The sequence below is a fragment of the Melanotaenia boesemani genome, chromosome 8 (genome assembly GCF_017639745.1).
Source record: "Melanotaenia boesemani isolate fMelBoe1 chromosome 8, fMelBoe1.pri, whole genome shotgun sequence".
Taxonomy (NCBI): Eukaryota; Metazoa; Chordata; class Actinopteri; order Atheriniformes; family Melanotaeniidae; genus Melanotaenia; species Melanotaenia boesemani.
In genome coordinates, this window is record NC_055689.1 from 25,028,477 (window position 1) to 25,054,736 (window position 26,260).

General features: G+C 37.7%; 1 protein-coding gene across 3 annotated transcripts in view; it reads left to right on the top strand.

Annotated features, from left to right (window-relative positions):
- LOC121645045 (collagen alpha-1(XI) chain-like) overlaps positions 1–14,226 on the top strand; it is an 83,938-nt gene extending 69,712 nt beyond the window's left edge. Inside the window, exons 51-68 of one of the 3 annotated variants that reach the window (XM_041993338.1) lie at positions 1,280–1,387; positions 1,547–1,600; positions 1,855–1,908; positions 2,835–2,888; positions 7,111–7,164; positions 8,445–8,552; positions 8,702–8,755; positions 9,003–9,056; positions 9,582–9,689; positions 9,885–9,938; positions 10,021–10,056; positions 10,172–10,225; positions 10,518–10,779; positions 10,948–11,060; positions 11,160–11,228; positions 11,592–11,825; positions 12,628–12,813; positions 12,901–14,226. In XM_041993338.1, coding sequence (XP_041849272.1) covers positions 1,280–1,387; positions 1,547–1,600; positions 1,855–1,908; positions 2,835–2,888; positions 7,111–7,164; positions 8,445–8,552; positions 8,702–8,755; positions 9,003–9,056; positions 9,582–9,689; positions 9,885–9,938; positions 10,021–10,056; positions 10,172–10,225; positions 10,518–10,779; positions 10,948–11,060; positions 11,160–11,228; positions 11,592–11,825; positions 12,628–12,774 — 1,617 coding nt within the window. In that variant the 3' untranslated portion in view covers positions 12,775–12,813; positions 12,901–14,226. Of the gene's footprint in view, positions 1–1,279; positions 1,388–1,546; positions 1,601–1,854; positions 1,909–2,834; positions 2,889–7,110; positions 7,165–8,444; positions 8,553–8,701; positions 8,756–9,002; positions 9,057–9,581; positions 9,690–9,884; positions 9,939–10,020; positions 10,057–10,171; positions 10,226–10,517; positions 10,780–10,947; positions 11,061–11,159; positions 11,229–11,591; positions 11,826–12,627 lie in introns of all 3 variants that reach the window. The other 2 variants (XM_041993339.1, XM_041993337.1) reach the window with 2 other exon arrangements.
- The last annotated feature ends 12,034 nt before the right edge of the window (positions 14,227–26,260 follow it).

A 26,260-nucleotide genomic window follows, 5' to 3' on the forward strand; every position in this document is an offset into this window, starting at 1 on the left:
GACGATTCCTGAGTTGTGACCATGTGGATTGTGACGTGGAACGGAGTGCAGCCAATCAGAGAGCGAGCTGACTGGGGAGCATGGAAGGATATAAAGTCTGTGTTCACGCTGTCTCTAGTCTGTTATTTTTTTTTTCGGTTCTGTATTTTTCTCGCAATAATAGTTGCAAGACCACCATCATTCCCTTGTCTTATATATCCTCTTCTATGTTGGGTGTTGTGCCTGACTTTTACCTTCACGTGGGAGGTCTCGAACAGATAAAAAATATAATCAGATTAAGAAAATCTTTATGTGTACACCTAGCCTAATACATGTTCCTCCAGTTTATTATAGTTTGATGCACAGAATCTTTGTCAGCCTGAGGGAGTTTTAGTAGATAATTTGTCTGCTGAAAAGGTGTTGGGTTGGTGTAAATCTAATCTCTGGTACCAGGCTGTTATTTAGGGAAAAATAAAAATCTCAAGATTTCCTTCGGCTCTCAAAAGCATAACAACAGCAGCAAACCTTTAAAAAAATACATTTTTGTCAATAATTAGTGTACATTAACACCATTCATATCAATTCTGTGTTTGCCTGCAAAGGTGTCTAAGCTTATAATGTTGCACTGGTCTAAATGGATATTAAGTATTCACAGAAGGCATCCTCATCATACATTTCTCAAATCAGAGCAGTGTCATCGATCCAGCCAGAGCAGTAGCCACTGCTTGTATAAAACCATGGACACCACACCTCAGTTATGGGCGTATGCCTCTTTGAGTCTGAGTCCATCAGGTTATATTGACAGATCCCTCTGCTGCCTCATATCTGTTTACAGTGATAGATAGAGCCAGTGCTGCACATCAAATCAAGGTCAATATTAAAGGTGCCATGCTGGCATTGACTAGAGAAACGCTTGGCTCTAATGGGCCAACTAATGATTTTGGTCTTGTAATGCTTCAGCTGCTGCCACTGAGTCATAGCTACTGCTTTGAGACACAGTCTGCTATTGCTAGAATGAAAAATTAGGCTGGAGTGTTTAGTGTCATCTGTTTAGTGGATGAAAATTATATTTTTATATCAAACTGTGTAGCAGATGATCTGAAACATGCACATAAAGCTCTGTGTTTATGTCACTTTTCTCCTCTGCAGGCCATTTCTGAGCATCTTTTAAAGCCAGATGTGGTGACAGATTAAATAAGACACTTGTCTTGTGCTGTATTTGCCATCCTATTTTCAAAGTGGCATAAATGGTCCTAATGTGGTCTTTATGATGACAGGACTGTGATTAATTTTTCCCCAGGGCCTTCGAGGAGAAACTGGAGAGAAAGGAGAAACCGGTCCCCCTGGAGCTGCTGGACCACCCGGTGGCCGAGGACCACCTGGAGATGATGGTCCCAAGGGTAACCCTGTACGTCGGCTGTAGTGAGACTCACACAGCCCTGCTGTCAGCTACACCATCCTCATGTCATATTTCTCAGTTGAGCTGTCAGCTGCCAGAGCTGTTGTTGACACAGTGTCAAATATGTGAGGGAAGCTCAGTCTTCTCTATGTCTTGGCGTGTCTGCAGGGTCCTGTTGGCTTCCCAGGAGACCCTGGTCCCCCTGGTGAGCCTGGTGCTGGTGTAAGTAAAGCTGGTGATTTTTTCCATCAGTTAATGGGTTTATGTCTACTATATGCTGTTTAATGAATATGCATTATAATAATTATTTATGCTTGAGAGTTCATATTTAAGATAACTTAAAGGTAATGAAAATGCAGCTATGTCACCAATGTTCATTTAAAATTTTCTAGGGTTTTCTTATTGAGTTTATTACTTGACATTTTCTCTGTTGTGCTGAATTAATTATATTTGGCTCATTTGTGTGTTATGTCTAGGGTCTTGATGGTTTGCCTGGTGATAAAGGAGATGATGGAGAGGCTGGACAACCAGTAAGTCAAACATAAGCTGAAATAGTTTCCAAGTAAAAAAAAAAAAAAGAGTCACCTGTTCACATTCTGCCTTTAAGATTGGTTTAATGTACTTGAGGATTAACATTTGCATAGATAATCATTTTATTCAGATATTTATTAAAAATGTAAAACCTAGATAAGGGAAACATTTTAATTGGATTTCTGACAGTGTCATCTGACAACACTTTGCTGTTTATTGCAATAAAGTGAAGGGGCTTAGTCAGACTCATCAAACAGTTTGATCCACCCTAGATGATCTTCCTCATTTTTCATATACACCTAGCCATCATAGATATTTATAGCACTATTTGGACCCATGCTGCTCCCACAGATTTTTCAGTGTTATGCTTTCCAATTTTCCACCCTTGCTGCCTCGACTGTGTTCAGAAATTATTCTAAATAATGGAATTCTTCTTCCACAATATTACATAAAGCCTTAGAGTTGTCACCCCCCGCATGTGTTGCTTCAGCGACATTGTTGTTATGGATGAATGCACCGTGACTTCCAACAGAAGCATCACTTTCACTCTCGCTAGATGACCAATTGTCATCTTCAGGACGCAAATAATTCCCTCTAGAATCAGAGATGGCAAATATCTGAGGAAGTACTTCGTTAAAGATGAAAAAGCAGTTTGATATGTGCTTATAAGTGCTTCCTCATCTGCTCCATAAGGTGTCTTTCAAATCTGATTTCCTCATAAACATAAACTTTAAATAGCGCCACCACTCCCCTCCTGTTGCCTCCTCTTACCTACCAATTGTGTAACATTGAAGATTTACATGTCTGCCATCTACTGGTGGAACGTAGCAACAGCTTTTTTTCTGGAGATTTGCCCTGGTACTTTGGTGCTTAGATGGTTAATTTTCATCAAGCGGAGTCAAGTGTTTTCTCTGCTCTAATGTAGGGTCCTCCAGGTCCATCTGGGGAAGCTGGAGTACCAGGACCTCCTGGCAAAAGGGTGAGTACTACTCCAAAGTGATGCATAAGCTTATACTTATATTCAGTTCTTGAGATGTTCTCTATTTTTAGATTCAAAGTGCTCTTAACAAGCCCCAAGCTACTTTATAACCCACTGTAGAGTGATGCATATTTATGATCATATGCAAGATTCTGGACTTTTCCATGTGTTTGACAGGAAATTATTTCCATTAGTAAAACAGAGTAACTAAAGTAACCAGTGATTACAGATAGAAATCATACTGTATGGGGATATTGATGTATTAAGAGTCTGACTGGCTGTAATGTGAAAGCAGTCGGACTACTGCTGCTGCTAATGTCAGGAAATTAATGTGTCACATTCATTTCTGGCACGCAGTGCCCTTTCTGCAACATCAGACTTGAGTTGAGATTATTTCATTTCACCATCAAAGTGATTTTTATGATGCCTTTAAAATTACAGTAATAATGATTCACAGCTAACAATAAAGCATGCAATCAATGTACCATTTTAAAGCCTGACACAGTGTCACAAAATAGAAAGGAAACTTTTATATTGACACTCAGTTCATTGTGCATGTGTTTACTTTAACAGAGATGCTGCTCTTAAAAGTCCAAGTTTTTTCCCCAAAGCTTCAGTATCAGCCAGCTCTGCTGCAGTGCCTGTTTGTTTAACCAGACAGTGAATGTAGAACACAAAAAAATGTCTTCAGAGTAAAGGAATAAGAGTTTTCTCTTCCAGAAGAGGTGTAATTAAAGACACGTTGATCTGGTCAAAGATTTTGGTCCATATTGACGTGATGCTGCAGATTTATCTGCTTCACATCCATGATGAGAAGCTCCTGTTCTACCACATCCCAATGGTACTCTATTGGATAGATATCAGGCCACAGTGGAGGCCAGTGAAGTATAGTGAACTCATTGTCATGTACAAGGAATCAGCTTTAGATGATTTGAGTTTAGTGACATGGTGCATTATCCTGCTGGAAGTAGTCATCCAAAGATTGGTACACTGTGTTCATAAAGAAAGGGACATGGTCAGCAATAATACTCAGGAAGACTGTGGTATTTCAACTATGCACATTTGGTACTAAGTATGAACTAAGAAAATATGCCCCACACACCTTTACATTTTTCAAACATTTTTATAATATTCTATTTGATGAGTCTGTGTGAATTGTTCAGTTCAATTCAGTCCAGTTTGGCTTTATTTGTTTAGCATCAATTCAAAAAAGTGTATTCTCAGGGCACTTTACGTACAATCAATTCAGTTGTAGCTTCCGTTGCCTGTTCTTAGCTGACAGGAGTGGCACCCAGGGTGGTCTTCTGCTGCTATAATCCACTGCTTCATAGTTTAACGTGTTGTATATTCAGAGATGGTATTCTGCATACCTTGGTTGTAACCACTGGCTATCCCAGGTCCCATATTATACATTTTTTTCAACAATTTCATATGGATGTCAGAGGTCCAACAAATTTGTTTTCAAAGTATATTACTCCAAATTTCAGCCATTTCAAATGGGGCTCTAGTGAGCTCCACTGTGAATGGGCTGTTTCCGTGTCTGAACCTTTAAATGTTCATAAGTGGTGCCTGTCCATGCCCCTCTCTGGGAGAAGATTCGGCTTTTGCCGACGCCCACTCGGTGATTTTAAAGGGAAAGCTCAGTTAGCCTGGGGGGAAGGTCAACAGTATTTACTACCAAGGGCACTGGTTAATTTCCTTTGTGTGGTCACAAAGAGAAAGATCTCACACTCACCTGTTTGAGCAAAATAAAAAGTGAAGTAAGCAAGTGAGAGAGGAGACAGAATTTTCTCATTTTTTTGGCCTCGTACGCAAGCTATGAACGCCATCTTGAACCAGTCTGCCCATTCTTCTCTGACATCAACAGGACATTTTTTCTATATTTTGTTGGCTTTAGTAAGGGGGTCAAAGAACAGGGGTGAAGGACTGTACTGAGGAGCTGTGGCCTGTATATGAAGTGATGGTTTGGCAGTTTCAAAGTATTTTTATATTTTTGTCCAGACAGCTGCAGCTCCTTGGATATTTTCTCTTTTTTGGACCATTATCTGTAAACCCTAAAGAAGGTTGTGTGAAAATTCCAGTAGCTCAGCAGTTTCAGACCAGCCTATCTGGCACTAAAAACCATGCCACATTCAAAGTTTATTCCCCATATTGATGCTCAGTTTGAACTCCAACAAGTTGTCTTTAGCATGTGTACATGCCTAAATGCATTGAGTTGCTGCCATGTGGTTGGCTGATGCCATTTGTGTTAACAAGCAATTTAACAGGTTGACCTAATAAAGGGACCAGTGAATGCTTGGTTTATAATTCTGTTTGGAAGGTCTGCTAGAATGTTTTAATGTATAACACTTTACCATGGCTCCATTTTAATTAGAAATATTTTATTCCTAAAATGAAAAAAGTACTAAATGAAGATGAAGTTAGATGCATTACATAAGCTGGACCTCTCTGTCTGACTCGCTGAGGACAGTCTCTTGTTTGGTAAGTGGTGCATAGCACTGACCATTATGTTAAACAAAATGTAAAAAACTGACGGCATTAACATCGCAAAGCAAACACTCCTTCTCTGAGGCATGCTAACATAGCATCATGTAAATGTGTGCAATGTTGATGTAGATGAGTAAAAAAACAGTAAAAATGAAGTGAACATGAACAGCTTTCATTACATAAGTTATATAACACACTGTGGTAAAAAGAACTAATCCAAAAGGAAATCATAATATATGCATTTTAAGTTTATCTTTTCTTTTTTTTTCTTAGCTTTTTCATTATATATGGTTTTATGTGTAGCCCACCATACATTAAATATAGTGTCAGTCAAAAATTAATTAAAGCATTACAGTGATGTTTTAGACATCTGTTGTTTGTTTGTTCTTATAGCAAAGAAATATTTCCTGCAAATGTCTAAGATAGCCTCATTTAGATTTATATTTCTAAAATGAATATATAATAATATCTGAATATTAATTTAGTCTTGAAGAGGTAGAATTAGATATTGATAGGATCTCACTTTATTTGAATCATTCTTGGGGAAAATAAGCACATTTGCAACATAAAATAGCATGAAACGCAAGACATATTTTACCCATCAATTGACTTATAAGATTCCAGATTGATATTATGATGTCTTGGAGGACTCTCTAAATTGGGACCGGGACTAAATTTATGCATACAATAGATACACTTGAACTAAAAAGATGGTTGTCATATAAAATCAGCATTATAACAACCTTATATTGTCATACACTGTAAATTATCAGCCATAAAGTTAATTAATTCTGCTCAGTAAGTCATCATTTTTTCTGTACTGTCTCTCAACAATAATTTGACTGCTTGATTTAAAATTTCTCACAAGGCTGAAACACATTAATTTATCAAGATTTTCTTCGATTAGGGAAATGAATAGGGCTTAGCCCTTCTGGTTATTGGACATAAAGTGATCGCTGAATATTTAAAAGTAGAATTAATTTAAATGACAGATCACTTATAGATAGATATCCATTTCTGTTGTCCTTTAAATGCTAGAAATGTTTGATTCAGCTGCATTTGTTTACATCTTTTCAGTGCAATTATATGCAGGCCAAGACTGAGTCCAAAATTATTATTTTCCATGGGGAAGTATGCATGTGATTTAGGCTACAGAACAAATTTGACCCCAGTTCTGTCCTGTTATTAATTGAATTTGTGATTTTTCATCCCTCACAAGCATAATTCTGAGTTAGTCTCTTTCCCCAATATCTCCTTGGAAATGAATCAGGTTTGGTGCTCATTGATGCATGTAGCTGCTCGGCTACATTAGCACACAGATATGCGCTAGAGCACACACACACACGCACACACAAACCTGTACACATTTTTCTGGGCCAATAACCTACTCTGAAGACCCATGGCTTTTGTTTGGTGTATTTGATTATGGTTTCTAATGGCTCGTTGGCCCACTTACAAGGTTTTGACCAGAAGCTATTTGCTGAAAATGCTGATGCATTTTTATCAGAGTATATTTAGAATGTAGGACAGTTTGTTCACCCTGATGGCGCCTGGCCATGCATAGCCCTCCCCCTCTCAAGGTCAAAGCATGATTGGACTGAATGATTAGTATGTATTTGAAGCTAGTGCTTGTCAGTAAATGTTGGAGGGTTTCATTGATGAAAAACAATTTTTTTTAAATTTTTACAAAATGTAATTAAACAAAAACTTAATGTTTCATTGTTGTGTTTCTTAGGGACCTGTTGGACCAGCAGGTCAGGAGGGCAAACAAGGAGAAAAGGGGTCAAAAGTAAGTTCTTCTAACTTTTATAAATTACTTTTGTGTGTGTGTGTGTGTGTGTGTGTGTGTGTGTGTGTGTGTGTGTGTGTGTGTGTGTGTGTGTGTGTGTGTGTGTGTGTGTGTGTGTGTGTGTGTGGACATTATTCTTGCTGGGTTTCGAGTTGAGATGCTTGTGCAATATGAAAGAGATCTCTCATCATCACTTCAGTCTGCAGCTCCTCTCAGCTTAGCTTTAGAGCATCTTTAAGCTGAGTCCTTAGCAGTCCCACTTGCTGTATTTCAGTGTTTTAAGTGTTACTTCACCACAGGGATCAGCCCATTTATCAAAAATGCTCCAAAAATCCTTTAAATAATCTTACAATCTCACAAAGAGACGTTTCAACAAAAGATAAATGAAATTTCTGGAAACACTAATCTCCACTGGTGAACACATTCAACTTTCCCCTGATATCCTGATCTGGCTTCCCATATCTTTGTAAAAAATAGGCAAATTAGTCCCACATGTAAAAAAAAAAGTTTTTTTTTTTGAGAATATCAGCAGTTGTTACTGTTTTGTTAAAATCCAACCAAAGTGGCTAATATTTACACAATTAAGGAACATCAAAGAGAAAATAATCTTTTTAAGCCTTTAAAAGTTTTTTAACACTAAATCAGATAGCTCTGAGACTGCAGACAACAAAAGCCCAACAAATTTAAGAAATATCTTAGCTCTTCTTTTTGCTTCTCCCCTTTCTTGCTCTTTTATTTCTCTTCTTCATGTACGCACTCAGTCTGACACAAAGTGCATATTCTATCCTCACTGAGGTGAAGGAATAGAGTTGATTTGACCGAGACAAGGCAAAGCCCGTCTGATGATCCTCGAGTGTCAAATCCAGGCCTAATTGGTTGTCAGAAGAGTTTAATCCGCGTCTTCTATCAACCAGGTCAATATATCATCTCTGGCGCTTCAAGATACAAAAGTAGCTGCTCCTGCTCAGAGACAATAGACGGGACCTGGAAACATTTGAACTGTTTGAATCCTCGAATCTTCCCACTCTTAACTGTAGTGCAAGAATATGGAATGATGCACTTTGGGAATACTGCTAGTAGGATAAAGATGTTTGATGTGTTTTAAGACTGGATCCCCTTTCTGTTTAATTCTGCTGCTTGTGGATGCACATCTGCATAATCTATATAATATTTCTTTTTTTGTGTGTGTCTTTTGTGACACACAGAATCTAGAAGTTCTAACTTAAATAAATCCTACTGTGTATAGAAGTAGTTTGCTAATATCCCTTTGTTTTTTTTAGGGTGAAGCTGGAGCAGAGGGACCTGTTGGGAAAACTGGACCTGTGGGACCTCAGGGTCCTCCTGGAAAACCTGGTGCTGAGGGTCTGCGTGGAATCCCTGGTCCTGTTGTGAGTTTTGAGGATAAATATTTCTCTTTTCATGTGTATATCTTAGGGGTTTTAGGGGTCTGTTTTAGTGGTTGAATTCAGCTTTGTGGTAATTATATGACTGTATCATGTTCTAAGTCAAAAGCTATGATATTTTTTCTTATCCTCAGGGTGAACAAGGACTCCCTGGTGCTTCTGGTCAAGATGGCCCTCCTGGACCAATTGTAAGGCATTTCCTTCCATCTCCCAAGTACTCCACAAATCCTAGAAAATCTGAAGCATAAACTCAAACATCTATTTTACTCTTCCAAAAATTTGTTTGATATTTTACCATGCTTGCCCAAAACCTGTTAAAAATGTGTTATTTTAATGCTTTTTTTGTCATTATTTTTCATGGTATCAATATCACTGCAAACATATGCATGTTGCTGTCAGCTGTGCTTGAAAAGCTGACTTTTTTTCTATCTACAGGGACCCCCTGGACTTCCAGGCATGAAAGGTGACTCTGGATCCAAAGGAGAAAAGGCAAGACATTATTAAGATGCTAATCTCAAATTGCTTTATAGTGTATTTCTCAAGCAAACATCTAGGCCTGTTCACTTCTCGCTCTTTGTTCACTGTCTCCCAGTGAGATGAGGAGAAGCTGTACTCTTTGAGGAGTTTTTTACTCAGTGATTTATTGTACTGAATGAATATGTATAAGTTCAATAATATCATCTTTCCGATAGTCTTCGGTTGAATGCCAGCAGGCAGCAGTCAGAGCCAGATGATCATAACTCTGCCCACCAGCAGCTGCTGAGGCAGACCACCATTGTTAAATATGACGACCACAATAAAACCACTAATTATTTATAGGCTGATATACTAAAGTTCATCTGGCTAGGCATTTTGTCTAAATTTGCAAGTAAATTACCTACTTCATTTAAATGAAGTGCCTTTATTCTCTGCTGCCAAACAAAGGGACAGAAATTAAACTTTTGCTGTGAACATTACTTTTTGTTGAATGGGGATTTCCAAATTTGTAATTATTTGCTTCTCTGCCTGCTCCAGGGTCATCCTGGTCTAATTGGTCTTATCGGACCTCCTGGTGAACCCGGTGAGAAGGGAGACAGAGGTCTGCCTGGACCTCAGGGCACTGGGGGTGGAAAGGGTGAACCTGTAAGTGTGCTATAAAATCATTAAACAATCCAAAAGAAAAAAAAATAGCATTTTCTGTGGAATTGTGCATGTGTTTGCTATATTGTGTTCAATAATGAATATAATTACATATAAATCTATACAAATCTATCAGTAAAAGTTTAGAAAATGGTAAATCGTTTATTGTTTTTAACTCCATTTCTCATGTCTTACAAGGGCATTGGTGGTGGTCATGGTCCTCTCGGTCCTCCTGGCCCTCCTGGAATCCCTGTAAGTTGCAAGTGTTTTTGGAAAAACACCTTATGTCACACAACTGTTGTTCATCCCTAAATGTTCCTTTATTTGTCACCAGGGTTCTCAAGGACAGAAGGGATCTAAGGGATCACTTGTAAGTTACTTTACACCACCCTTTCTGCATTTTGATGGCATTTACACACCACTGTCTGGTCTGAAAGGAGTGTGCTCCATTTATAATATGTCTATGATACATTGTTTTCTGTCAGGGTACACCTGGTCAGAAGGGAGACCCTGGAACGATTGGGCTACCTGGACCACCTGTAAGCTACATGTTTATTGTTTTCATTGTAGATTAGGCAATTTTTGGCATTAGATGATTGGCCAGAAAGTGAAACAATTTGAAATCATGCAATCTGGGAGAGAGTCATGAGTATTTTTCTTAATTTAGAAAAATAATTAGTAGATGAATAGATAATGACAACACCTGTGGTTGCAGACTACCAATCATGTAGATTCTTCTGCTCTCAGATAAAAGAGTCTACATGGATACAACTATTTAAATAATAGTAAAAAAAAAAAAAAAAAGCATCTTCTTTAATTTCTGTCCTGCAGGGCCCTCCTGGTGACATCATCCAGCCACTGCCCATCCAGCAGGCTGCAGGGAAGACCAGGCGGCAGGCTGACATGCAGGGAGACGAAGCGCTGGCAGACTATGGTGTAGATGACCTGGGCATGGAGGGAATGGAAGATGTCTTTGGATCTCTCAACAACCTCAAACAAGATATTGAACGCATGAAGTTCCCCATGGGCACCCAGGACAACCCTGCGAGAACATGCAATGACCTGCACCTCAGCCAGCCTGACTTCCCAGATGGTAAAATCAAGAGAATGTCTATCATAGTATTCACAATAAGATCAGCTGAATGATCAGTCATTTTAAGAGTGTTATGGGCAGGACTGCACGTAGAGGTGAACATGAAAGAAATAGCTGCTTTCTACACTGTTGCTTTGGCCATGTCTCATGGATCTGCTTCTCTCACAGGTGAATACTGGATCGATCCAAACCAAGGCTGCATCGGCGACGCCATCAAAGTGTTATGTAACTTCACAGCAGGTGGAGAAACATGCATTTACCCAGACAAGAAATCCACAGGAGTAAGTAATTAGCACTGACCTCATCATCAGGGTATTTCTGGTTTGACCAATAATCTGCATCATTAACCTTTTTTGTTGGTTTGTTTGTCTTTACTGTAGGTCAGAATATCTAACTGGCCCAAGGAATCTCCAGGTTCATGGTTCAGTGAATTTAAACGTGGTAAAATCGTAAGTCCTCCCACACAGCTTCTTATTTATTTTCTGTTACCTCAAAGAGACATTCACATCTTTTTATAGAGATTTTTTTCATGTTGCTCCTTTGTCACATTTGTCCTTTGTTTAGTAATTCTTTCCCACAATCCATTTCTTCTGCACCCTACCTTTCTTTGTTATACATCTCCCTCCTTTTACCTTTACATCCTTTCTTTTCTCAATTTCTGCTTCTTCTAAACATCTTTCTCCCTCCCTTTCTCATTTTTCTACTTTCTTTCCTGTCTTTGCACCCACACCATCACTTTTCTACTCCTGCAATTTGCTTTCCTTTTTTTGTCTTACTTTCTCCCTTTTGTCTTTCCCTCCATCTGCCCCCAGTTAAACTATGTTGATGCGGCAGAAAACACTATCAACACGGTACAGATGACCTTCCTGAAGCTGTTGAGCTCTTCGGCACGGCAGAACTTCACATACATTTGCCATCAGTCTGTGGCCTGGTACGACGCTAAGGCTGATACCTATGACAAGGCGCTGCGCTTCCTGGGCTCCAACGATGAGGAAATGTCTTACGACAATAATCCCTTCATCAAGCCGCTGATGGACGGCTGCTCGGTAAACACTCACTTTCAAACTTGGAGTTTGCAATTAAACTTTTTCTAAAGCCCATGAAATCCCTCTAATCCTCACAAATATGTAGACAGTCTTAGAGAAGAGTGGGGGAGTGTTTATATACGACACACCAGCAAGGATTCAGTCAAGCACAGGTCAATAGTTAAATGGGAACTTTTAAAAGTAGGCACAGACCTGCTGGATCCATCTGTTTTTTTAAATCCATCCCTTTTTTATTAAGTCTTTGATAAGTTCTTTGGCTCTATAGCATAGATAAACTGTTTTAAAATAGTTATTTTTGGAAATATAAAGAGAAATCTCTTCGTGTAAAGCTTCAGAGGTTAGTTTTACCATGTTTTAGCCACAATACTGCATCTTAAAACAGGTTGCATTATTAACTGGTGAGCTTCTGTTTTGTTTTTGTTTTTTGTTTTTTTGTTTTGTTTTGGTTTTTTGTTTTTTTTTTCTTATATATTGTTGGGAGGATTTTAGCCTGAGAGATGTCATAAATCATCAAAATCCTTGCCATTTTTGATCCTGAGAAGTCCTTCTTTTCTATTTTCTGCATTCAACTTTAAATTATTATACTGTGACTGTTTGTCATCCATCTAATAAAAACAATAATACAATCATATCTCTGGTCCTTGAAGACAGGCAAACTATAATGTGCCGGATCCTGTATAATTTATTTTTATGTGACGGTTTTAACTATTGTTCATATTCAATGTGCTGTAAATTATTGTTAGAATTGTACTAGAACCCCTTTAACAAACATCAATCTTTTTTAATATCTTTGTATTTGCAGCTGAGGCAGGGCTATTCAAAGACAGTGATGGAGATCAACACTCCCCGCATCGACCAGCTGCCCATCATTGATGTCATGCTGAATGACTTTGGGAACTCCAACCAGAGATTTGGCTTCGAAGTCGGCCCTGTGTGTTTCCTCGGCTAGACACAACCCTACTCCCCCGCTAAAGGACAGGGTCAGAGGGTATATATTAACACCCACATGCTGAGATCTGACAACCATCACCTTCTCTCCCAGCGAAGCAAAAACCTGTTTTCTTTTGTTGCCAAGAAGGTCCACTCAAGTCCGGAGAAGAAGAAGAAGAAGAAGAAGAAAAATACCCCCAGGCCCTGTCATGAAAGCGCTGCCCAGGGGAAACTACTCCTCGCCCTTGTAGGGCCAGAATCACATGACTTTAACTTGTAATGGGAGTGACATCAGGAAAAGGACATTTGATGCCGTGGCGGACAGTTGTGCACTTTCAGCAACAGAGAGAGGATCCACTCACCCTTTGTCGCCCCTACCACACCGCCCTCTCTGGATGCTCTGGGTGCTGCTCTGAACACAACCACAGAGGTGCTTTTGTGCAGAATCACAAAACACTCAAGGTGCTACAAAAAGTTCTTTTTTAAAAAACTGTAATTATTATTATAATTATTTTGTACAATATTGTTCCTCCACTCTAAAACCTTGCATGTGCCAGCTCTTAAAGTTTGATTAAATATTTGGTTAAACTATGCTAGAATAAATCCTAAGATTTTATTTAATTTCTCTTAACAGATTTGATTAGAAATGTCTTTTGAAAACACCCATGACATACAATTGACACAAATCTCAATTTGTATGTATGAAGTAATCCTTTTGTAAATAATGGGTATCATCGTTTGACTTTTTTGAGCTTAGACAAAACTGGAAGACAACACGTAAACCAAAAAAACATTCTGTATGTTTTATCATGATAAATCAGTTAACACACCCATCAAAAAGTTAAGCCATAACAAGTTGAGACAGTATTATAAATGTTCCAAATGAACAATTCCTCCAGTTAGTTGTTATACCTCTAATTCTTAAAAGAAAGAAAGAAAGAAAGAAAGGTGGGGGTGGGGGTTAGCATTTTAAGGGTTTTTAACTTACAAAAAAATCTGTTTCATTTGCTTAAAATTAATTCAGCTGTTTAAAAATAAAGAAACAGAGAGGCCCTGTGGCTACGTCTTTGTAACAATGAACTAAATGTTTTCATGTGCCTTGGATTGTTTCATTCAAAAATATTAAAACTGTGTTTTGAAAAATGTTGAGTTGAATGCTTGAATTGTTGGCAATTTGAGGGCAGAAACAACTGGCCCCTTTTTTGTGATTCTGCGCTGCCTGATGCATATCAACTTCATTGGTTGCCATAATTAAAGGAGAATAAGTGGTTCCGAGCATTTGGGTTTTATTTGTTTGATTCTTCCAGCTTTTTCCTCTGACTCAGATTTGACTTTGATCAAGATCTGTTTGCATCTTCAGTTCCTCGGCTTAAAGCTATGATAGCCAAGACTTGAGAGCTGCTTTCAAACCTGTGTAATTACAGTATGTTTACCTATGTACAACTGCAATAAATGTTTGGTGCTTTGCTAAGTGCACATTGCAATCATTTGCATTCACTTGCAGATTAAACTGTATGATAGCAAAGTGACTTCATAGAGCTGATGTAAAGTGCAAACTTTCATAATGCACAATGAGAATTTAACTAAACTGAAAAAATAACACTTTTCATGGTTTTCTAACTACACCATAGCTCACTCACACCTGTTTTTCACCTGGATTTCTCAAGTAGGTAGGTGACATTGACAATATTTTAAACCCAGAATCACAGCAAAATATTTAAACGTTTGTCTGGAGATACAGTTTTTGCTCATTTTTCATGCTTCTGATCACAAAAACAACTACACAGAGAAGCCCAGTGTCACAAGTTTTTGTAAAAAAGTCACATTTTGACTGTTGTGTCGCATTTTATGGGGGGAGAAAGTCCATATTTGGAGGACGTGAAGGTTGGAGAATGGTGCTACACAACTGAAAGCCAATTAGGTTTGGTTCTTCCACTGGTGTCTTCAAAAAATTATACTTTGAAATGTTTTTTTAAATTCATAAGTCACTGTTTAGTTGCTGTTGTGTGCAACATAATCTACTTATTTAAGGTTAGGTATTAGGCAAGAAAGATGGTTAGGGCTTGGAAAACATCATAGGTTGCATTACAACTAACACTGCAAATAAAATATCCTTTGACTGGATTGCTACAACAAACCACGTATTCTATGGTTTTGCCTGATTGCATGAAAGACATGTAGACTTTGTCTTTATCAGCTGAAAGACATGTTTTATTGTTTTTTATTTTTTTATTTATTTTAAATTGGGCTGGTATTTATTAATATTGTTGCACATTCAAAGATAAATGCAATGCCATATGATGCTGATTATATTAATGCCAACTATGAAGATTTTACACATAAAAGGTAAATTTAACAAAAACAAAAAAGTTATTCATTTCCCAGCACCAAGTGATTTATGACAATCAAGTTAATAAATAAATAAATAAATAAATATTGCTGCCCTTTTTCTAAATGCATGGTTCATTATCATGGCTCTGATCCCACACTGTCAAACTAGAGTGCTGACCTCCTGAAATGAATCTTCAAATAATTCGGGATAATGCAACTGTCCTTTGATCCTTTTGGTGAAACTCAGATGGACCCTGTTTTTACTTTTTCAAACAAAAAGTGGCTAAACGCTACATGAATCTTAACAGCTTGACAGCTCTATTTTGATGTATGTTATGACTCAATGTGCAAGCTTCCTGTGCATTAAAGATTTTTCTCAAATAAGGGTTTAAAGAAAAACCTACAGACTTGGTGTGCAAATCTCTTAGGTATCAGTCCTCTATGCTGGGTTCTAACACAAAAACATTCCTACCTGGGCTGTTACAGGAATTAAACGTGTTGTTTCTGTGCATATAAGACACCACTTTTAATAAGACATCCACTTTATGCAACCACACCAGTGCATATATCACCATGCTGTGTCATTTCAGTTTGCATGCATCCTTACAAAGACAAGCAGTACAAACGGCCTCTGTGCTTTCAGGATATGGCCTCTCCTCTGTTGATTTTCATTCTTAACTGAGAATGAAATGCACATAAAGATCACATGAAGTGTAATTTACAGCACAATCTGCATAATGTTGACATGATAACAGCTTCCAGCTTTTATCTGGGCCGCTCAAGTGTCCACAGAAAATGCAAATTGACAGTAATTATCTTTTCTTTCCAGGGAGTTTGTGATTTTGGCAGAGGCAAATATGAAAGTCTGTGGAAATAACGCATGACAACCACTGGTTAAATTTTACAAAATAAAAAACCAATTATAATTTTCATCATGAGAAAAATGGGAAAAACAAAAACAATCAGACACATTTCTTGTTTAAGCTCATCACTAACGAAGTGATAAACTTAAGATTGATACAGGTCTTTGCAGTTTCAGGTCTATATTAAGAAGTTTGGGATAAAGAGAGATAAACATTGGAATGCTATTCCCTTCTTTATCAGAGGTTCATATACATTTTTTAGATAGCAGCACCTGTGACGTAACTGTGACTGAACCTCCACATGTAAATAGTTTCTAAGCACATCTGACCACTGCTTCTTGTCCTGTATGTCACTGATGCCCCTTCATGTGGCTTTGTCATGAAAACTTCACAAACATCTCAGTCTGGCTTTGTATAGTGTTATTACAGTGTCAAAACCAACAGCATGCTTATGTTTGCCTTTTTATTTTAGTTCAGTGAATGCAAGCTGTCAAGAATGAACCATACTGCAGGCTCAATATTTTCTCATAAGTACATACATTAATAGCTAATGTGTAATGCAAATGTTTTATATAGATGTTTTGTAACTTAGTCTTCTGGTTGGAAATACATTATTTTCATAACTTTGTTCTGGAGTATAAATCTCTGTTTATCCTCATTTCTGAAAAACATAGTCTACAAACCTCTGTCTACCAGCTTTGCTTTGCATGCCCCCGTATTGTTTTTAATTAACTCTGCTATGAGAAGCAAGTGAAGTTTTGGCAGCCTCCGTCCAACCTGTTTTCACTCGGCTGCATGAATCATTGGTTGGTAGAGCTCTCTGTGTACTTCTCAAACAGAGAAGCTATCATCATGATTGGGTCAGTGAAAGCACATATGGCGATGAGTAATCATTAAGTTTGTGTGCCTGGCAATTTTGCTTGGGCAAATGGACAGTCATTTTTTGCACTTTTTTACACTAATATGTGGCCACCTGTTCTTCATTATTGATTGCAGAAAAGGTTTTCTTCTTTTGCTTTGTTTTTTTTTTTTCCTTACATATTTAAACGGTAACAGGGTCAAATCAAAGAAGATGTAACTAAAGATGCAGACTTGCTCTGAAAGCTGTCGCTGGGGGAAATTGTTGCTGACCAAACAGATCTTTGCCTGCCCAAGCATAGTTGATCTCCTCAAATCACCAGGGTTGCTGCAGTTGCATCTGATAAGGGAGCACTTTTACAGAAAATGTTCTTCCTTTTACTCTTCTCTCTCTCTCTCTCTCTCTCTCTGTCTCTCTCTCTCTCTCTCTCTCTCTCTATTTCAGATTCTTTCCTTTCTATTCAACCTATTTGATCTGTTCAGGGTTAAAAGCTGACTCCCATTATGGTATAAATAAAATTAGGCAACAGTTTTCCCTCTTTCTTGTCATGGTCTTTGTGTCTGGTTTAGTTTTAATCCTTATGGGTTGGTTGTCTTGTCATCTTTCCTGTTTTATTTTGTAGTTCATTCCTCTTGTATATTGTGTTTTGCTTCCTGTACATTAATTCAAGTGGTTTATTTGCAAATTCACTTCACCTGTTCCCTATTAGTTCCTCTGTGTATTTCATAGACTGTATATGGTGTATTTGTACCCCCTGGTTTCAGTTTTCCTTTGCCACATCATCTGTCCTGTTTTTCCCGGTCGTGTGGTTTCTGTGTTTCCTGAGTTTAGAATTAAAACGTTTGTTCCTGCATTCCGTCTGAGTCCTGCATCTGGTCCTCACCTCCACCACACCATAACATTTCTAATGACTGACGTTGTAGAATATACAGTCAGGTTTAAAGAAATTGACACTTTTGAAGCTTTGAAACACACACACACTAAGAAAACAGCCTGAGTCACCTCGACACCCTTATTACTGTACCTGGTATTTTTCCCTTATATATTTGTTATACTTATGAGGGCTCTTTACTCATCTATACTATCTTGCTGTCAGATTGCACTATTTTCACAGTATGCAATATATCTGTCCTCAATTCATACTGCACCAGCATTTCAGTAGAAGCAGTAGTTGTAGTTAATTAATATGTAAATATGTAGTTTTTGCTTTACACTTTGATTTTATTTGTTTCTAAATATAACAAATCGTAGTCTATAAAGAAAGGTTTGTATGTGTAATTTACTGACTGCTGTGTCATACAGCTTCACTCAGTACCTTATTCCTATATTTTACCCAATCAGAGACACACATAGAGCATAGAGGTGTAATTCGCTGCTGAATGTTTAGTTCAGCTGCAGAGAACCAGAGAGTCGGGTGGCAATGGCAGGGAAATGGAATCCTAGTGAGGTAGAACACTCAACAGCAACAAAATAAATAAATAAATATATATATATATATATATAAAATGTTGTTTATATATATGTTTTTATTTTAGATATAATTCCTGGGTTCCTGTGCCCAGAATTGTGAAAAGTTTTGGTTCTATTCATGCTATTTGATATGTAAAATGTTCCAATCTTGCCTGACAGTCTCATTTTCTGTTACACGTTGCCTACATTACAGCACAACAACCTTTTCTTTTTTACTTTTAGATTTGCAAATAATACTTTATTGTAGCGCTGACTTAAACCCCTGATGGATGAGGTCAAATCAGGACAGCTAACTGTGATTAAGCTGCTGCTGCTTTTGATTAAAACATTTATCCTCTGACTTCCTTTGCAGAGCTGCTTTCATGCTTTACATGAAAAAGGAAGATAAAGATGTCTGTTTTAGAATAGCTAACTGTGTGTAATTTTCAGTTATTTACTGGAGATGGCTTGAATTGTGTGATATCTCTTTTGTAGGAGGATAATTGCTCGTTCTCTCTTTTTATATTCGTTTTCTTAACCACTTTTTCAAATACAGTTTTGGAGCTGTTTTTAAAGTGTATTTGAGATGCAAAAGACGCTCTGAACACATCGTAAGCCATAGTGAGTTTGAATTGGACTGAACCACAAAGCAAGTGGCAGTTACTGTCAAAGCTGAGGAGAAACTCATCAGCAATGCAGGTCATGACTCACTGTACAAAACCCCTTTGTTTGACTGTGCCAAGAAACTTGTGTCTCTTCTTCTATCAAATGCACTCAAGTACTCCTCTTTCAAACTGCTTCACTGGGAAACATTCCAACTGCACTGTACTGCGCCTCATTGCTCTGCACATCAACTAATCCCTGGTGATCTGGGAAAGGCCTGGGGATATCCCTATTCCTCATATATCCAGCATATGCTTCCTTGTCTTACACATACATTGCATTTAGTAGAAAAATATTCTAACACCTGTTTGGGTCTGCAATTGGGTCTAAACTCATTACACCTGACAGAGCTTTGCATCCTTTTGGCTGTGAAAGGTGTGAAAAGAAACATGACATGGTAGAAATGGTGTTTGAGGAGGAATGTGTTGCTGACTGCTTGTGGAAAATTATTATAGTTGTTTATTGATTTGTCCCACTTACCAAACACAGTTGTCAAATGGCTCTGCAAAAACTGCATGTGACAACACCATACTGTGGCAAAGAAGAACCTTAAAAGCTCTGAACAATTCATAACTGCAGTTTGTGTCCAAATAAACACACACACACGCACACGTATATATATATATATATATATGTATATATATACGTGTGTGTGTGTGTAGAGAGAGAGAGAGAGAGAGAGAGAGCTCAAGCCATCAAGAATCAGACCTCTAGACCTCTTGCACTGTCACTTTCTCTCTTTCTTTTCCTTTCTTCCTCTAATAATGTCCTCTTGTGTTTCTTTGCTGAATCAGCCATGTGTGCTTTCAAAACGGCCAGTGTGTTGATATCCAGTTGCTGGCATGTGACCCACAAAGCTGTAAAACAAAATACAATGTGGTATTGCTTTAAAGTCTACATTTATGAGTAACATTAAGGGTTTAATGTTGTTCTGCATGCTTTTAGATAGTTTAGAATCACTTTAGAATCCTGAATTATGACCTGTAAACAAGCAATTTACATCTCTGATTCCTCAAAGTCATTTGGTCTACTTTGGGTTTCCTTACAGTTCCCATATTATGCAAAATTCACTTTCTAAAGGTTTTCTAACAGTCATACCTGTCCTCATAGCCTGTGTATGAGGCCCAAATATTAGATAATTCTGTCTCCTTTCTCTCTTGCTTGCTCTACTTTTTAGTGAACGTGTGCTCAAACGGGTGAGTCTGGGATCTTTCCCTTTGTGACTTCACAAAGGGAAATAACCACTGACCCCTGGTAGTGGATACTGTCATTGACCTGCCCCCCACATTTAAAGGTTCAGACACAGAAAGAGACTTCTCAGTAGAGATCACTAGAGCCACATTAGGAATGGCTGAAATTAAGGACCAAGGCTGAATTTGGGTTCGTACACTTTGAAAACAACGTTGTTGGACCTCTGACACCCATATGGAATTACTGAAAAAATTATAATATGAGACAAACAAACATGTTTCTTTTCTCAGTCAAAGAAACATGTTTACAGTTAAAAACAAACCATGGTTTTCAGACTGTGTGTGTCTGAGAATTGGTACACATCCATCAATTTATCAAATTTATCAAAAATTTTCAACATATTTTTCAAGAAGTTTGTCTGGTTAGAAAGTCTTAGAAAGTTTGATCTGTGATACTGGCAGCTTGGTTTAAATAAACACAGGTGGTTTTATGCCCAAAACTTTGTCTTTTGTAGATGAAAAAGCTTCTCTGACGTAATCTTTACATAGAATTACCTTAAATAAACAGGTTGTGATGATGTACAACATTTCTTTTTTTGCTGCATAATATGGGACTTCTACTGAGATGTTTTATTAATTGTTTTACAAATAAAGAATAGTTGTTTCTGTGTGGTTTAGAATTCTTGACAACCCTGGCATAAATACATCAGAGATCTGCAGTATTTCAAAGATCCTCTCTTACCAATGTACGTGTTTGTGGGTGTTATTTTAGGAAGCAAGGTCAGATGCAATAACAGCAAAAAGAAAAACAATCATTCTCTAGTGCACCAAAATGCCAACCACATAGAATGTCTTTAGTGAATTAAAGGCAGTTTGAAAAAGTGAATTTAATAAAGAGAGATGTGAAATTGTGCTCAAAAAAGTTTAATAAAGGGGTGATTAGGAGAAAGCAACAGCAAAACAAAGCCACCAGAGAGAGGCAGGGAAAATATGGAGCTCTTTACCATTTAGAGTAGGAGAAACTCTAAAAAGAGCATTACTGGTGCTGTGAATAATCTGTGAACAACCACTCCCCCCCATCCCCAACATTTCCAACTCCAACAAAAGAGATTAAAAACACAAACCAAAATAGCCTGAAGCTACTTTTATTTCATCTCTACAAAACATATTTTCAACTCCTACTTTAAAACAGCAAATGTCTGAAGGTTTATGTTCAGAAAAAAAATAAATTACCAGAGGTCTCTTATATATGTATAAAAAAAAGAAACTGAGCACAGGAGCTGAAAAATCAACCATCTGTTGGCTGTGCCCAAACTGTGAACTTCATTTGCATGCACAAAGAGTACTCCACGCATTATTTAATACCTTGTCTCAGTTATTTGAAAACAATGTGTAATATCGGAGTATGAGACTAATGCCTTTGGCCAGACAGGGACATTAGAACTGCACTAATGACACAAAAAGCTTTGTGTCATTAGTTTCACTATTATGACAGGTTTTAAATCTCTTTATGTAACAATGAGATTTGGGTAATCAAGGATATTTCCTGTATGACTCATGTCAGGAACTCAAGTTACAAAAGCAGATTTTTCTATAAACATCTCATTGTATCAGCAAGAGGAACGTGGTCTTTGTTTCATGGTTTAAAATAGAGTTCAGAAATTTACTTGTTAAATGGTTTAAAGCTGCCCAATAAAATAAAAACAATAACAATAAAAACAATGATGTGTCATCTTTTCAAGATAATTGTATTCCTTTTTTCTGTACGAAGATGTTTAACTAGTAACCCCATTGATACAAGCTTTATAATTATAGCTTTGTTCACTGCATATGACTGCCGTAAATCACAGGCAACTTTCTGAGAAAATCAATTTATAATACTTGAGTGGACTGTGTAAATCAGCCCTGCACAACAGAACTGAAAATGAGCAGCTAGCCTTTTAAAATAAATCCACTGTGTCACGTCACAGTGAGTGTCAGTGGGGTTTACCCCATGGCGAAAGGGCATAAGACACTTTGTTTTATCTTCTTCAACTGTTTCGTGTTCCTTGAATGAATGGATATATTTAAAAAACTAAATATACTGGTAGGTATAGGACCCTCAAGCTCCCAGGACTTTGGTAGAGAAGTTTGGTAGAAGAAGTTTGAGATGAACCGCCATCCAGCCTACCCAGGGAGATGGGAGGTTAGGTGAAGGAAGAGTTTATACATAAATATATATATATATATATATATATATATATATATAGATATATATATATATATATATATATATATATATATATATAGATAGATATATATATTGTTAGGACCCCTTTTTCAGAACCAGGGGTGTTCGGGTCGATAACAAAACAAATAAGACAAAACTTAAAATATTTACATTTATTTATTACAAAAAGAACGGGTTAAAATAATACAGGGCGGAGAGCGCAGAATCACAATTATACAACAAACCACTCAGGTGTCTTAACTAAAGAAGGGAAGAAATAATGCTCCTACAAACCACTAAAGGTAATCAAACCAGCCACTACGAATGCAAATCCCAAATTGGTGAGCTGTGAGCCTGAGGAACACAGCTGCCCTGATCATCGTCGCCGCCTCCCTTTTAAGGACCAGTATTACAGCTGGTTGGTTGCCGAGGAGGAAGCGGTGTGGAGTAATTGTCCCGTAATGTGGCTAGGGTGGGTCTCCCCTGAGAGCAGGTGGAATCGAAGGCAGCCAATCACCAGACAGGAGGAAAAGGAGGTAGTCTCGCAGGCCAGGAGTAGGGGTTGCAGGCTATGCAGCAGTCCTTCACATACACGTGCCCAGGCCAGAGGCCAGGGGACATGACAATATATATATATATATATATATATATATATATATATATATGTACAGTATATGTGTGTGTGTTAGTGTGTGTGTGTATTGGTGCTTGCTGGTAATGATTAACATTTTTAATTGCGATTAACTACATTGTTAGTTGCAAAAATGTACTTTACCTTTAAAAGAAGGCCTACTGCTATAGGAAGAAAACGCAGTGGTTTCCAAACACTCACATCAGGGGTCTGCAACCTGCGGACCCAGAGCCGTAAGTGGCTCTCTGGACCTTCCACAATGGCTCTTAATGTATGGCTAAAAATGCAAATGAACTAACTAATGTTTTTGAATATAGATTTAATAACAAGTGCAGGTTTTCAGCTATTTTTTTTTCATGGAATAATTGCATTGAATTTCCACAATGAAATGACAGTAAAAGTACCAGTAATATATTTTTTAATCTGTTTGTCTTCTTCTTCTTCTTCTTCTTCTTCTTCTTCTTCTTCTTCTTCTTCTTCTTCTTCTTCTTCTTCTTCATCTTCTTCTTTTTCTTCTTTTTCTTCTTCTTCTTCTTGTTATTATTATTATTATTATTATTATTATTATCACCAGAAATAAAAAAATGTGGCTCTTCAAAAATGACAACAAATTTCCTATTGTAGATATTTAAATTCTAAGTTGTCTTTTTTTCAAGAGTCTTGTAATGTTTGCGGCTCTAAACTAGTTTTGTTTAGCTAGGGTAAATAAAATATGGTTCTTTGGATTATAAAAGTTGCAGACCCCTACAAAACACATATAAACAGATTTAGCAGCATTTAAAATATTTTTAGTATATTTAGAATCAAATATTTATGATAAAGAAGGATGAAAATTTCAGGATTTACTAACTAAAACGTAAAAAGTCAGCAGGATGAATTTAAAGCTGTGAAGCTGCTTCCTTCTAAACACAGAAGGAACAATATGTGATGAATATCAGCCATTAGGTGATCAGACAGAAAGCAGGATTAGAATCTCACAGCTTCTAGATGGTGAGGAGAGACAAATATTCACAATATGCACAATAACTTCCATCCATGTATCTTTAGCGGTTCCTGCCTATAAATTCTGTAACTCTGCATTCTTAGCTTTACTGTTTAGCTTATACTCTTGCATCTGCACCCTCCGCTACCAGGAGTTCAGGGATTAACATCTGGTTCTCCAGGTGTAGCATCAGGTCTGTAAATGTAACTATAAACATGTGTGGTATCCACAGAAAGTCCAGAATCTCAACTAACAGCTCAGTAAAACCATTTGTATTACCACCAAACTGTAAGTTTCATCTCGCAATGACCCAGATTTACCGAACCAGCTGCAAAAGAAGGCCTAATTTATGCTTCACGTTTGCTCTGCCCATTTGCATGGGTGTTGAGAGACAAAGAGAAATGTCTGTTCTTTTTCTTCATTCTTAAGTGCCAGACAGAAAGCGTCTCTTCATTTTAATGAACCCGCAGTCTCCTGTTTGCATGAGACTTTGCTGCGGCAGAACAAGACATGGAGGAAGAGGCGTTAGGCTGCAAGCCTCTGCATGTGGTTTTTCTGTGTTCAGAACCAGTGAGCAAGAACTTTGGAAAGAAAAAAAAAACTGTGATAATTAACATGCTTAGCTCTAACATATATATATATATATATATATATATACCTGGACTTTCTGTGGATACCACACATGTTTATATATATATATATATATATATATATATATATATATATATATATAGCGGAAGCATATAATCATCCATTAATTTATGATAATGGACACCTCGTCGGGCATTATCCCCCTTATACCATGGTCACTTACGAAAGAAAAAAATATTAAATAAATTATTAATGCGTTAATGCCATTTTTACCATTAAAATGGTAAGTTTTTCACAAGAAGCAGCTGAGTGGACTATTTAGTTGTGACGCGTTGCCAAGATAACTGGCTCTGATACAGAACCTGCAGCTCGGTCGGCCGCAATTATGTTACGTGACACGAACATTTCAGAGGGTGGGTGCAGCTCTTACAACTTGTGTGTGTCCTGAGGATGATGCAACATTTTGTTTCAAACAGTCAAAGTCCACAGATAGTTTCCTAAATTGTTTTTATTGCAAGAAATATTATCCACCATGCACGCTGATCATTAAATGTGTATCAAGCAAGTAAGTCTATTCTAAATCATTTTTATAATGTTATCCACCATTCACTCTGTATCAAGTATGTAAGATAATCATGACAGAAAGACAGGGGACGACCTATTAAAAATTCATTGCAACGTTGTCATTGATTGTGACATTTCATAAAGATACAGCATGTAGGGGTGACATGGCTCAGTGGGTAGAGTGGTCGTCCTGTACCAAGGGTTGCTGGTTCGATTCTGGCCCGGTCGAACTCATGTCAAGGTGTCCCTGAGCAAGACACCAAACCCCTAATTGCTCCTGATGGGTAGTGGTTAGCGCCTTGCAAGGCAGCTTTCGCCATCAGTGTGTGAATGGGTGAATAGTGGCATTTGAGGGACGGAGATTTGTGGAGCCTGACCACTGCTAGTTGGGACGTTGCAGGATGACAAAATGTTGCTCCATTCTCTTCTCTCCTGGACTGACAGAGCCCAATAAGCCTGCACCTGCTTTCACAGCAATGCATGTCATGGACATGATCTAGTGTCTGGAGCCAGTGCCTGAGTTAATGTTGCCACGGTTACCAATTACCATTTAGTCAGCACAATAATTTACAACAATAAGTATTATCACTTTTTAATGGACACCCTCCAGCCAATCAGAATCGAGTATTCACCCATATATATATATATATATATATATATATATATATATATATATATATATATATAGCGAGAGAGAGAGAGAGAGAGAGAGAGAGAGAGAGAGAGAGAGAGAGAGAGATACCAGTAAACCAGTCAAACTGGGACAGTTTGACAGTATACCACATTTTCTTATTAAATTAAATGGGAAAGTGTGTCTAAACGTTTGACTTGGACGAACATTTTTTATCTTTTCTTGACATCAAGGGGTCTCCATACACTGGTACACAGACAAAACCGTAAATATCCCTTTAACAGTTTGAATTATTAAGTCTTACTTTAAGGTTTTTGTTTGGTTGTTTGCTTGCTTGAAGAATTTTGTCGTTTATTTCATTTGTTTAAAGTAAAAGTAGCCTAATGGTTATATTGCTGCTTTAATGGTTACTAAACCTCTTGCGCCATTTACGTGATCACTTAAACGCAGCAGCTCGCGCCCCTGTAGCTTCCTCACGAATGCTGCCAGCTGCAACTTTTATCAGCGCACAGCTGCTAGTGGTTCATCCTAACAAACACAAT